The 15188-nt window shown below is 47.4% G+C and overlaps 1 protein-coding gene across 1 annotated transcript in view; it reads left to right on the forward strand.

Annotated features, from left to right (window-relative positions):
- The window catches only part of BANP (BTG3 associated nuclear protein), a 441607-nt gene that overhangs the window by 32712 nt on the left and 393707 nt on the right, over nucleotides 1-15188 (forward strand). Inside the window, exon 2 of the mRNA XM_083165122.1 lies at nucleotides 8263-8378. Within this exon, the coding sequence (XP_083021248.1) occupies nucleotides 8300-8378 (79 nt within the window). The 5' untranslated portion in view covers nucleotides 8263-8299. The remainder of the gene's footprint in view (nucleotides 1-8262; nucleotides 8379-15188) is intronic.

A 15188-nucleotide genomic window follows, 5' to 3' on the forward strand; every position in this document is an offset into this window, starting at 1 on the left:
TGCGCTGAAAGATCTGCAGTTTCAATTCAGAGCGCTGCCATTCGGTCTGTCATTAGCGCCGCGTGTGTTCACGAAGGTGATGGCAGAAATGATGGTACTGCTCAGGAGGTCGGGTGTCAACATTATCCCCTACCTGGACGACTTGCTGATCAAAGCAAGGTCGGAACAGGTCTTGCTACAGGATATAACAAGAACCAGACAGGTTTTATCCGAGCATGGGTGGTTCCTAAATATCCCCAAGTCCTCTCTGACGCCGTCGCGGCGTATCCTCTTTCTGGGAATGTTCCTGGACACAGAGGTGAAAAAGATTTTCCTCCCCCGGGAGAAGATGGAAGCCATACAATCCCTGGTGACGGTGATTTTGGCAAAACCTCAGGTGTCGGTTCACCAATGCATCCAGTTATTGGGCAGGATGGTGGCCACCTTCGAGGCCATTCAGTTCGGACGCTTTCACACCAGGGTGTTCCAACTGGATCTGTTGTCAAAATGGTCGGGCTCCCATCTCCTGATGTACAAGAGGATTTCTCTGTCGCATCAGTCCCGGCAGTCCCTTCTATGGTGGACTCAGGAGTCCAACCTGCTTGCAGGTCGGAGTTTTGGCATCCAGGACTGGGTGCGACTCACGAAAGATGCGAGTCTGCTGGGATGGGGTGCCGTGACCATGGACAGAACCTTTCAAGGTCAGTGGACTCGGTGGGAAGCCAGACTCCACATCAATATCCTGAAGCTGAGAGCTGTATACTATGCAGTGTTACAGGCCCAGGATCTTCTCCAAGGTCGGGCGCTCCAGATACAGTCCGACAACGCCACAACTGTGGCCTACATCAATCGCCAGGGAGGCACGAAAAGCAGGACTTGCATGAAGGAAGCTTCCAAGATCCTGGCTTGGGCGGAAAGGTACGTGGTGGCTCTGTCGGCCATCTTTATCCCGGGTGTGGACAATTGGGAGGCGGACTTTCTGAGCCGTCACGCCCTCCATCCCGGGGAATGGAGCCTGAATTCACAGGTTTTTGCAGCAATTGTGGACCGTTGGGGCCAGCCATCGATAGATCTGATGGCATCCCGGTTAAACCACAAGGTCCCCAAGTACTGCACAAGGACCAGGGATCCCTGCGCAGTGGCGATAGATGCCCTGACAATTCCATGGGTGTTTCCCTTGGTGTACCTGTTTCCACCCATACCACTGCTGACCAGAGTACTAAAAAGGGTTCGAAGTCAGGGAGTGGAAGCCATTCTGGTGGCTCCGGACTGGCCAAGAAGGGCTTGGTTCGCGGATCTACAGAACCTGCTGATCGAGGATCCTTGGCCCCTGCCTCTAAGGAGAGATCTACTCACACAGGGCCCTTGCGTCTTCCAAGATTTAGGGCGGCTACGTTTGTCGGCATGGAGGCTGAGCGGAAAATCTTAGCTCAGAAGGGTCTGCACTCATCAGTTATCACCACGATGATTCAGGCCAGAAAGCCGGTAACAAACACCCACTACTACAAGATCTGGAGAAAGTACGTGGGTTGGTGTGAGGAGCAGAAGGTCCCCCCAGCGAAGTTTAACCTGAACAGGTTATTGTGCTTCTTACAAGCGGGATTGGATTTGGGTCTCCGTCTGGGCTCACTAAAAGTACAGATTTCGGCCCTGTCCATATTCTTCCAAAGAAAATTGGCTGTCATCCCGGAAGTACAAACTTTCCTTCAGGGAGTGCTTCACATCCAGCCTCCCTTTGTACCTCCTACACCTCCTTGGAGTTTGGACGTCGTTCTAAACTTCCTTCAATCCTCCTGGTTTGAACCGTTGGAGTCGATAGAATTGAGGTATATCACCTGGAAGGCGGTGGTCCTTTTGGCCCTAGCCTCGGCTAGGAGAGTGTCTGAATTGGGAGCCCTTTCCTGTAAGAGTCCCTATCTAATTTTTCACTCAGACAGAGCGGAGTTGAGAACAAACCCGCGATTTCTCCCTAAGGTGATCTCTTCCTTTCACCTTAATCAGCCTATTGTAGTCCCGTCTGCGTCTAGTTCACCGGATATTCCGGTATCTCTGGATGTGGTGCGTGTCTTGCGTGTGTATGTCCAGAGGACTTCAAGAATCAGGAAGACAGATTGTCTATTTATCCTGTATGACGCACAAAAGAAGGGACACCCTGCATCTAAGCAGTCCATTGCTAGATGGATTAGGACTACAATCCAACAAGCCTATGTGACGGCAGGCATGCCGACACCCCCTGTTTTAAAGGCTCACTCCACCAGATCGGTGGGCGCATCCTGGGCGGCTGCTCGGGGTGTGTCAGCTCTGCAACTCTGTAGAGCTGCTACATGGTCGGGGCAACACACCTTTGTAAAATTTTACAAGTTTGATGCCTTGGCCAAAGAGGATACCCAGTTTGGGCAGGCAGTACTGCAGCAGTCTCCGCACGTACCCTCCCTTTCTGGAAGCTTTGGGACATCCCCAATGTCTTAAGACCATTCCCAGTATCCCATAAGGACTACGTGAAAAGGAATTACCGGTAGGTATTAAATTCCTATTTTAATGTTTTCCTTTGGGTGAGGCCACATCGGACCGATGGTGTGTCTATTAATGGCACCACTACTTTTTCAGTTACCACCTGTTATGGCTTCAGAAGTCATGTGTATTAGAGAGAGGACCAATGAAAAGCCACAATGTTAGTTGCACATTTGCTTCTTTTTTTTGGGTGGTGTGGGTTAGACAATTGAATTGCTCCAATGGCTGGTTACAAAACAATGGATGATTCCCCCCCCCAAAAAAAAATAAAAAAAAAATTAACCCACTCCGTGTGGCCTTTTTTTGAATATCATAGGGAATATTTATTGTAAGCTATGCTGGCGAAGAGACTGTAATGTGTGCGCAAACCACAGTACAGCAACAACTTAATAAGTTGCCCAATCTCCTGTCAAAAGTGACAAGGTGGAGTGTGTGTGTTTTATTGCACTGATCATGCCCAGGGAGGCTAGTTTACCAGAATGAAATGGCTACACCAGACCAAAATGCTTTGTACGAGCCGAAAATTGCTTTTTGCCTGCCCAGGGGGGTGGGAGATTGCTGCAAGTTGAAATGTGTTTCCCCATGGCTCATTGTACACAAAATGGAGCAACAATTGAATTGCACAGTTAGGTGCCAGCTAGTGGCGACTGCGGGGAAAAAACAATTGAATTCACCCCACTCAGTATTGGAATGGAGCCTAGCACCTATTCTACAGTCATGGACAGACAAACACAAAACAGTAGTTGCAGATGAGCTGCATGCTGCGTTCAGTTTTATTCTTAAACTAAATAACACACTTGACAATAGAGCAGCTACAGCTATTTTTATTTCTATCTTCCATTTCTTCAGGTCAGAACCTCGGGTCCATGTCAATGCAGCTTGTACTGTATGTTAGTTTATTTTAGGCTGTAAAGCAAGAAGTTTCAATTGTCTGCAATCTAAGCATTGAAAACAAAGCAACAATTGAATTGCTCCTTTGGGCACCATCATATAGCGACTGCAGAGTCCAAACTAAGGTTTTGGGAGAAATAACCAACATGTGAAGTATCAACCAATCTGCTCCTAACTGTCATCTCACAGGCTGAGTTTGCAATATGACAGGAACTGGTTGGTTTATCTCCAGCCACTTTGCTTTTCTCCAAGGCATAATACATAGGCCCCATATCTACTGTCTGACATGATGTTCCACTCAGTTGATGGATTACTGAATTCAAAATCGTAATTCCTGCAGTACCCATTTTGCCTCACAAGGTGGTGCTACAGCAGCACCTTTTCCACTTTATGCCCTGTTATAGGCATTCAAATGAAGCAGATGGACTGGAAGTAGAAAAATTCTCCTGCATTCGAGCATTTGCTTGTCATTTTCTAACAGCAGTAAATAGGTAAAATTCCAGAACTTTAATTGTTTTTAATTCTCTCTCCTGAGAGTCCATTCTCTATTTCTCTTAGAATTTCTCTGTACTAAATCGTTGTATGACATCATTCAGGGCTGTGATGACTGCCAATCCCCATCTCAGTGTCACTGTGTCCTTGCCACATGTGCATTCATTAACCCGGTGATAGTTTTCTTTGGATTATTTTTATCTCGGCTTTCCAAAAATATATGTTTCTGGTGACTGGAAAGAAAATGTAAAACAAAATTAGCATCGCTCATTTTATATCATGCACAATGTTAATTATGAGGGTGTTTGAGATTGCTGCCTCTGAGTTCTCTAGCTTGTTCATTATTTTTAATAATAGTAATAATATTATTATTTATTATACAGGGTAGTACCATCTTGTAAAGGTGCCCATACACGCTGCGATTATCGCATGCGTTTTGAACTTTTAAGTTCAAAATGCATCGCATGTGCTTATAATAGCACCGTGTTTCTTTGGGGATGCGATGCGCGTACCCGCGACTGCGATATTGTATAGCACAAAAAGTATGTGAAGGCAGTAGTTTTTAGGCTACATTGCATCACTTTGTAGTACAGTGCGATGCGATGTACCTAGTGACCATTAGCTGACTATATACTTAAAAATAACAAAAAAAGGCTAAAATCTCAACGCACAATACAAATTACACAAAGCATGGCATCGCATACAAAATCCCACAGCACCAATAAAGTACAAAATGCATAGCACACTCCTATCGCAACGTACGTATATAGGCACCTTAACATTAACTGGTGATTTTTTAGGTTATTTCTTACTTGGATTTCTGTCAAATTTTGGATATTAATCGGCAGGTGATAGCGACGCACGGGGTTGCGCATCGCTATGGCCCCTACACACGGATCGATGTAGGGGCATATTCAAAGCCATCTAGTGAGATTGTTTAGAAAATGCCCTGAAATTACCCTGTATGTAGGCCCATTATCTGTTTAATTTCATCCCGGGAAGGAGGTATTTGAGCTATTCAATTGGTGCAATCCAAGCTATTTAGTTGGTACAGAATCAGAAATTAGCTGCCTAATGCGTTTAGTGTGGCGCACACAGCCTCACGGCAGGCACTTAACTCCGAGAATGCCGGTTCTCACTACTAAACAGTTGATTTAAGGAGCAAGAACCAGCATTATCTGACATAACAGTGTGGTCTATTGAAAATCTCCAGGATATCTCTCCCAGTGTTGTTCATATCACCCTCCATTGAATTGCCCCACAGGGTCTGAGTAACCTGAATTTCCATTCTACCCTCTTCTCTGCATTACACAGAAGGCTTTTCCTAGGGTTTCCTGAGAGGCCATTGGCCGTCCACAACTCTAGAGGGTTACATTTCAATAAGTTAGGGGAATGGGCAATTATTACCGTGGCAGCATCTACAGACCCTGTTATCTTTCAGGCTTTGTTACTTGAACCCCTCACTTGCACCTTTTTTTGACATAATCACCTATTAAACATGTGATCAGCTGGTTATGTTGTATTTCATGGGGTGCCGTGGGAGGGGACATAGAAACCCATTTCTGGAGCTGGGCAATTATTTAGGATGATTATTTAGGATACTTTACACTTCAGCGGAAGAAGGTTTTTTTATTGTTTACATGTAAAGTTAACAGATAAAATACTGTTTAGAGTTTAGCCCAAGTTTAAATTAAATCAACCCTTTAACACCTTCAAACTTTTTCGAACCTATTTTTAAGGTCTCCGCATACCCTACGGTCTGCATACAAACAGCCTTCCTTGAGCATCACAGAACTACGTTCCCAGCACTAATGGGAAGATATGACAGGTTTAGAAAGCGGAAACATCCATAAAACAAAAAAGGAATCTGTATATCTACTTTTAATGTCATTATAGTCGCTGCAATAATTCTGTTAATCAATTACCAATGACTACATGTGACATTGGCCAGATATTGTTCCTCACAGCCTCCAAAAGTAGTACCTTGCCGACAATTTTCCTATCACATTTTATAGCATCATTATGGGGAACTTCAGTAAATGCTATCCATTGTCTGACCACCAACGATTGCACAATTGATCTGGCTCACAAGTTGCCATACGGTGTCAGTGATCTTGACATATTTCCTTAACCATTGTTTAGAAACACTATTGTTCTGATGCATATCGGTATGATAGATCATCCACATTGTGTAGAGTGCACCCCCCCCCATTTATTGTTCATTGAATGTGCTGCACATCCAATGGGACGATTCCACGCTTGACGCAGTGTAGTTACACGCAGCATGTAACAATATATCACACCATTGCTCAGTGTGGACAGCAGTACAGTGTATAGTAACCACACATCACTACAACATTGGGATGCACCATCGGAAGGGGTCTACCCAGCTTTAGCAGCAACATTACATTCTCACTTTGCGTCACGCGGTTTAATTTGTTCTGACGGCTGACCTTTATTTGGATATAAAATTTAATTCCGTCGGCTTTAAAGAAAATTATTTTAAGGGACAGATGGGGACCTTTGTGACTGCTGCAGGGTATTAAGGTGCTATAGCCGTAGTATTTTGTAAAATGACATAAATTGCCAAAGTGACTCTAACGTCTGGTCACTATCGGTATTTTTACCACTTCTACTGCACCAGATTGCACAGTTTACTATAACCATAAAGAATTGCAGAAGATAAATCCCATCCATTGTATTTGCACACACATCTGGCCCGGACAGGTGTGTGATCTGATCATTGGATAGACTTCTGCTGCAGTCACCCAATGCCGCCCACCTTACAACATGTGTCTTCTTTATCCAAGACAATTTTGTTCCTCCTTGTCTTCGTGTGTCAGGACTGTAGGAGGGGCAAGCTATGTTTTATTTTTCAAAGTAAATCTTCATCTTCGGGTCTGTGGAAAGACAGATTGTACTGTAGTATAATCAAATTTCTAATTGGTGCATTTTCTTGAAGAAACAAAGCAATGGTTGTGATAGAAACATCGCAGTCATCTGAGGTCTTGGCTTGTGCTTTGGCTCTTCAGCCTGTTTGTGAGACAGCTGCTCAGCAGTAGAGTCATTTTGTGCAACCTACCAGAACGGCGAAATCTCTGTACAGGAGTGAAGCACCAGAGCCAGGTCTGGCTGTTCCTGCCTTATCGCTGTATGCCAGCCTCGTCCCTACTGCCAGCAGCGTCTTACGAGCCACAATGTAACTGCGGCGCTATTTCTGCCAGCTCTTAAGTCGATTGCAGCTATTATTGGTAAACATGTTAATCTTCTTTCTGACACGGCACTCAAGTCACCGGAGATCACGCTATCTGCATCAGGACTGCCCATTTCCTAGCATTTAATCCCACAGATTTAAGTGGCTTATTTTTCACTTGTTTTGTGCTGTAAATGTTGACTAAAGTTTCTGGACGCGGTTTCTCGTTCTCACTGAATAATTACTGGTGAGCAGAAATCAGCGCAGAGGTTCTGCTGCCTTTCTGGCTCATCTGCTCATTTTCAGGACTGTCTGTCCCTGCTGTCATCCCGGCTGCTGTGTCATTTGGTACATGCATGAATTAGTACAGCGTGCCTGTCCAAATCTGTGTCTGAAAATTCATCACTCAGTCAAATGCTCAGATGTGACTGTAGCACCAGTTTCACACACACACACACACACACACACACACACACACACACACACACACACACACACGGGATTCCTTTTGTATAGCTTATGTGACAGGATCTGGGTGCCGGCGCATAAGGAGTTTGTTTGATTACAACAAGAGAAAATTGGTCTTTCCTGAAGAGATTGCAGCCTATAGCAGGGGTGGCCAAACTGTTCCTCGAGCTCCTCCAGCACTTCATATTTTCCTGATCGCCTGTGGGTCTGTAGAAGGTTTCGGTTAGGACTTCTGTTCGAAAATGTGACAGTTAGCAATGACTACATCTGTGCACCAACTAGTTGGTCAGGAGAGCATGGACCATTGGTAGCTCCCGAGGACCGTTTTAACCGCCCCTGGTTTATAGTAAACAATGTGGAGTCAAAAAAGTAAAAATATTTGATTTCACGGATGATGGTTAACCGGTGTAAAAAGGTAGATTTGTGAGAGGGGGGTTGTTAAAGGCATATTGTGATGATTGATTTATGATGTCTAGATCGTCCATGTTGTGGTTGACCATGCTTTGTCGAACGTGGTTGATTTAGACAGCGTTGATCCGCTATACTATACCATAACTGTTAAAATAGGAATGAATCGATTTTTTTTTTTTCATTTATTTTACCCTTATGTAATGAGGGATTTGCTTTTGAAGGGATTCTCCATTACTGTATATAGTGTACTTTAGGAAATAAATACAAAAATAAAACTAATATGTTTGATCTGTATTCTTTCTGTGTCTCCGATGTAGGACCACCCAGGACAGTGACTTGTTCTTGAATACACGGATGTCTATGATGTCAGGACAGGAGCTGGCGGAAGTTGTACAGATAGCGGTGGAAGATCTCCACCCCGATCATCATCCAGGTGAGTAATGTGTGCACAACATCCAAAATACCTGAACACATGCAGCAAGCCATTGCGGTTAAATGTGTGTATTCTGTATAGATTATAGCAAGTTACATGCATTGCCCGGATTTATGTCAAGACATTGAAGAGAAGAAGTCCTGCCAGGTCCCTACTTGTACAAATAAATAAATATGGACATATGAGTCGTCTAGATTATACTCAGATTTAATTACAAAGATGTTTCTCTACCGTCCAATGGGATACTGAGTTATACTACGGGGATAGAGATCCTCCGCAGGAGAGACAGGCACATTAAAGCTTTCAGTGTGGGTGCACTGGCTCCTCCCCTCTATCTCCCTCCAATAGTCAGTTTAGAAAAATGTGCCTCAGGAGAGGCAGTGCTTTCTGGATGCTCCAGACTTTTCTTAAAATTTTATTTAGTTTATTATTTTGGGGCGCTGCTTTGACCAGGCAGCTGTCCTACTTCGAGGGTGTCAGGGGTAGGGTCAGTCCCGACCTCTTAAGGTGCAGAGCTGACCCTGCTGCAGGATAATCTGTCCTGAGTGGGGCTTGTCACCGCACAGCATTGCGCTGTAGCGAGCAGGCCCCCCAGCTGCCGCACACCCCCTGACTGGTTCGAAGACGTCTGTGGTGAGTACAGGTTGGGGGTCCCACAAGGGGACACCCCGAACCGTTCCGTACGGCAAGATGGCGGCGGCAGTAGTGGCGGCCCTCTTGCAGGGACCGCGCGACCCCCCCTCATCACACTGGCATAGGGTGATGTCGCTGGACCACCAGGGATGCCCAGTGCGTTTTTTAAGCATTTTTATGTGAAAAGCGCTTCTTATGCCAGTTTAAATATACTGGAAGTGCCAGCTCCGTGTAAAGGGGGCGGGACCAGGCTCTGCTGGGCGCGCCCTGTCTCTGCTTCCTGCTTCTTCACGCATCCAGAGGTCGCCATTACAGCTCCTCAGCGGCGTGGTGGATTTGATCCTTTGCAGCAGCGGCAGAGACAGCAAGTTATAACAGCGCTGCAGCGTTACTTAGCTGTGTTATTTACACTGTGTATGACCTATCACTGTGTGTTTTGTGCGTTACCAGCTCACTCAAATCCGTGAGTTAAGGTTTAGGGTGTACTGGTCTCCTCATATTGCTCTGAGTCTACCCCACTGGCTAGTTAACCACTTGTACACACACCATAGTCTCTAATACAGAGGTGTATTACACTTATACTGTGTAGAGTTATACTACATCAGGTGTGGGTGTTGTGTGTGCGTGTGTGCGCTGCTGGGGGTGTCCTGTTGCTTCATCATGGTGAAAAAGTTAACATGCATGGTGTGCAGCACAAAGTTTATTCCAGCTTCACAGTCACAGGTTACCTGTGAGCCGTGTATGCTGCCAGAGCCCAGTGGTGTAACAACTCAGGTCAGTGGGGTGCCCCCACAACTTGTGGATGGGTCACAGGCTGATAGTCAAGAGCCTGCCTGGGCCAGCAGCATAAAAACGCTGTTGCTTCCCAGCTCTCTGCAAATACACAGCAGACGCGCAGAGGGTGCAAAGGGAATTAGCCATGTTGTCTGCCAGGGTCGATATTCTCACCCCTCCCCCTGCTCAGCCTCCAAAGCGGCCTGCTACTGCAATGGCCCCTGACTCTGATGATGATGATGACATCCTTGAAGTGGGAGATGGGGCAAATGAACAGGATACTGTTCAGGAGCAGTCTTAAGTTCATGGTTCTGAGGCTTTAATTAAGGCCATTAGGGAAGTGTTATAGCTTCCTATGGAGGAACCCTCTGAGTGAGATTCCTTTTTCATGACCCAGAGAAAACAGCTGGTGTATTTCCCAGAACAGGCTGAATTAGAAAGTGCTTTTAAAGGTGCTTGGCAGAACCCTGAAAAGAGGTTCCAGGTTTCAAAGAGGTTCACAAATGCGTATCCCTTTGATCCTGTTGGTAAGAAGAAGTGGAAGGAACCGCCAGCGGTGGATTCCTCTGTTTCCCGCCTTTCAAAGAAGGTGCTGTTACCAGTTCCTGGGGTGTCTACCCTCAAGGATGGTGCAGATAGGAGACTTGAAGCAACTCTTAAGTCTATGTTCATGACCAGTGGGGCTTCACAACGCCCGGTATTGGCCAGTTGCTGGATGGCTAAGGCCATTTATACTTGGTCCACGCAGATCCAAGAGGGTTTGTTGGGGGACATGACCGTGGCTCAGATAGGTGAAAACCTGCGTCACATTCAGGACACGGCACGGGTGCTTTGTGAGGCACAGAAGGAATTGGGCGCTATTAATGCGCGGAATTCTGCAATGGCCGTGTCAGCTAGGCGGGCCTTGTGGTTGCGCCAGTGGGTGGCTGATGTGGATTCCAAAAAGAGTGTGGAAGGCATACCTTTCACAGGGGAGAGGCTCTTTGTTAGTGAGCTGGACGACTGGATTTCTAAGGCTACTGCAGGGAAATCCACGTTCCTCCCATCAGCACCCACTCCGGCAAAACGCCCTTTCACTGGTCCCTCCCAGCAGTCCTTTCGTGGGTCCAAGTTCCGCCCTAAGGCCAGAGGCGCCTCTAATGCTAGCAGAGGCACTAGAGGGAAGTTCAGAAAGCCAAACCCCTCAGGTCATCAGGACCGTTCCACCGCCCCTGCCGCTTCCAAGCCGGCAGCATGACGGGGTGCACCCACCACGAGAGGTCCTGAGGTGGGGGCCTGGCTGTTACACTTCAGCAAGGTGTGGGACGCCTCGTGCCTAGATTCCTGGGCCAGAAGTCTTATTTCGCTAGGTTACAGGCTGGAGTTTGCCAGGCCCCCTCCTCGACGCTACTTCAAGTCGGCCCTCCCAGCCTCAGTGGAGGATCAGTTGCTCCTTCAGGGAGCAATTCACAAGCTCCTCCTGTTCAAAGTAATCCTACCTGTACCAATACAGGAGCAAGGCCAGGGTTACTATTCAAACCTGTTCCTTGTCCCCAAACCGGACGGTTCAGTAAGGCCCATTTTGAATCTGAAGTCGCTGAACCCCTTTCTGCAGGTGTTCAAATTCAAAATAGGGTTGCTCAGGTCGGTGATTGCCTTCCTGGAAAAAAGGGGAATTTCTGGCCTCTGTAGACGTCAAGGACGCCTATTTACACGTCCCAATTTGGCCTCCCCACCAAGTCTTTCTAAGATTTGCGGTGGGAAACAGCCATTACCAGTTTCAGGCGCTACCCTTCGGGCTGTCAACTGCCCCGCGCGTCTTTACCAAGCTCATGGCAGAAATGATGGTCCTTCTCAGGCTCCAGCTGGTGAATGTCATACCCTACCTGGACGATCTGCTGAGAAGTGCGTTCAATCTGACTTTGCAGGTGTTGAGAGACCACAGGTGGATTTTAAACATACCAAAATCCTCGTTGCTCCTGAGCCGGAGAATGGTGTTCCTGGGTATGACTCTGGCACGATGGAGCAGAAGGTGTTCCTGCCGGCCGAAAAGGCTTCAGCTTTACAGGAATTGGTCCTATCAAACCCTTGGGTCTCGGTGCACCTCTGCCTGAGGCTCTTGGGCAAGATGGTTGCTTCATTCAAAGCCATCCAGTATGCCAGGTTCCACTCCAGGACTTTTCAGCTGGATATCCTCACGAAATGGTCAGGATCCCCCCGGCAAATGCACAGGAGCAGTGGTCTCCAACCTTTTTTGGGTCGGGAGCTACTCGCGACAAAATAAACCGCCCGAAGAGCTACTAAAGTAAAAAATGTTAAAAAATCTGCATAATATAAAAAAAAACACACTGCAATGCCCCAGACATAATATGGCACACACTGCAATGTCCAATATGTCACAAACATATGTAGGTAGAGGAGAAGAGATATCTGCGCGTGCCAAAAATTAGAGGGTTCAGCTACTACCGTGGAACTCCTGCAAGACTACATCCCCCATTTTTTCCGCTATGGGGGCATGGTCAGCTCTCTAAGAGCTGTAGCCACATGGGGTGCGGCCATGGAAAATGGGGGTGTGATACACATATGCCCTCAATAGTGCAGTGCCAGATACACATGACCCCAATAGTGCAGTCCGTGATACCCATTATAAATATGCCCCGCACCGTGATGCTCCATTATACAAATGTCCCACACCGTGATGCACCATTATACATATGCCACACACCGTGATGCACCATTATACATATGGCACACACCGTGATGCTCCATTATACATATGGCACACACCGTGATGCTCCATTATACATATGCCACACACCGTGATGCTCCATTATACATATGGCACACACCGTGATGCTCCATTATACAAATGCCCCACACCGTGATGCACCATTATACATATGCCACACACCGTGATGCACCATTATACATATGGCACACACCGTGATGCTCCATTATACATATGGCACACACCGTGATGCTCCATTATACATATGCCACACACCGTGATGCTCCATTATACATATGGCACACACTGTGATGCTCCATTATACATATGGCACACACCGTGATGCTCCATTATACATATGCCACACACCGTGATGCTCCATTATACATATGCCACACACCGTGATGCTCCAATTATACATATGCCACACCGTGATGCTCCATTATACATATGCCACACCGTGATGCTCCATTATACATATGCCACACCGTGATGCTCCATTATACATATGCCACACCGTGATGCTCCATTAATCATATACCACAATGTGAACTCCATTATACAAATGCCCCACAGTGTGATGCTCCATTATACATATGCCACACACACAATGCCCATTATACATATGCCCAACAACGTGATGCTCCATTATACATATGCCACACCGTGATGCTCCATTATACATATGCCACACCGTGATGCTCCATTATACATATGCCACACCGTGATGCTCCATTATACATATGCCACACCGTGATGCTCCATTATACATATGCCACAATGTGAAGCTCCATTATACAAATGCCCCACAGTGTGATGCTCCATTATACATATGCCACACACACAATGCCCATTATACATATGCCCAACAACGTGCTGCTCCATTATACATATGCCACACCGTGATGCTCCATTATACATATGCCACAATGTGAAGCTCCATTATACAAATGCCCCACAGTGTGATGCTCCATTATACATATGCCACACACACAATGCCCATTATACATATGCCCAACAACGTGATGCTCCATTATACATATGCCACACCGTGATGCTCCATTATACATATGCCACACCGTGATGCTCCATTAATCATATGCCACACACTGTGATGCTCATTAAACATATGCCACACAAATGATGCCCATTACACATATGCCCCACACCTTGATGCTCATTAATTAATAATCATCAAGGTATCTGGGGCATATGCCACACATGATGCCCATTATACAAATGCCCCACAGCGTGAAGCTCCTTATTAATGAGCATCAAGTGTGTGGCATCGTGTGTGGCATATGCCCCACACACCTTGATGATTATTAATTAATGAGTATCAAGGTGTGGGGCATATGTTTAATGGGCATTATTTGTGTGGCATATGTTTAATGACTCATTAAACATATGCCATAAACATGATGCCCATTATACCTGTGGCGTCGATAAGTGCGGCAACCCGTGGACAAACAGTGCGCGGGGACGGGCGGGAACTCACTCAGGTCCGTGCGCTGCTGGGGAAACCTCTCCCTTCGCTCCGGCTCCCGGGCTGTCAGTCACTCCAGGGTCCCTCTCTGCAGTCTGTCGCCGGTACGCCGCCGTGTTAACGCATAAACACACACACACGGCCAATGCGTGGCAGGAGGACTCCGCCCACGCGTGCTCCTGCTGTGCTAGATGCCGTGAGGCGCATGCTGCTGCTGCGCCCGTGCCGCTTAGAGGCGGTAGCACTCACCCTGCCCAGTCGCCGCCATTACACGAGCGGCAGCGGGGACTGGAGTCCCCGAGCTACTCTAAAACACCCGGCGAGCTACCCGTCGCTCGCGAGCGACGGGTTGGCGAACGCTGCACAGGAGGATTTGCCTGTCTGCGCAGACCAAACTCTCCCTGCAGTGGTGGCTAGATTCGCCAAATCTATTGGCGGGTCGCTGCTTCCAGATACAGGACTGGCTTCTGATTACCACAGATGCCAGTCTCAGAGGCTGGGGAGCCGTGATACAGGGAGTCCGCCTGCAAGGCCATTGGTCTCCGATGGAATCCATGCTGCATATAAACAACCTCGAGCTGAGGGCTGTTCACTATGCCCTATTACAGGCGGAGCCTATGCTGCAGGGCAGGGCGGTACAAGTCCAGTCGGACAATGCAACTACGGTTGCCTACATCAACCGCCAAGGAGGGACAAGGAGCATGCCCTGTATGAGGGAAACCACCAGGATATTCTCCTGGGCGGAACGCCATGTAAAAGCCCTGTCGGCAATCTTTATACCAGGAGTCGGCAACTGGGAGGCGGATTTCCTCAGTCGTCACGATCTCCACCCCGGGGAGTGGGGACTTCACCCTCAGGTGTTCCAGGACCTGGTAGATCTTTAGGGGCTCCCTCAGATCGACCTTATGGCCTCACGGTTGAACCACAAGCTGGACAGGTACTGTGCCCGGACCAGGGATCCAGGGGCAACAGCAGTAGATGCCCTGACTTGGACGTGGGATTTTCAGCTGGTGTACCTGTTCCCACCGCTCCCGTTGCTGGCACGGGTGCTAAAGAGGATTCGACACCAGAGAGTAGAAGCCATTCTAGTGGCTCCAGACTGGCCTCGAAGGGCCTGGTACGGGGACATTCAGGCCATGCAGGTAGAAGACCCGTGGCGTCTTCCTCTAAGAAAAGATCTTCTCCTCCAGGGACCTTTTGTCTTTCAGGA

This window comes from Crinia signifera, chromosome 11 (assembly GCF_055691185.1).
Source record: "Crinia signifera chromosome 11, ASM5569118v1, whole genome shotgun sequence".
NCBI classification, from domain to species: domain Eukaryota; kingdom Metazoa; phylum Chordata; class Amphibia; order Anura; family Myobatrachidae; genus Crinia; species Crinia signifera.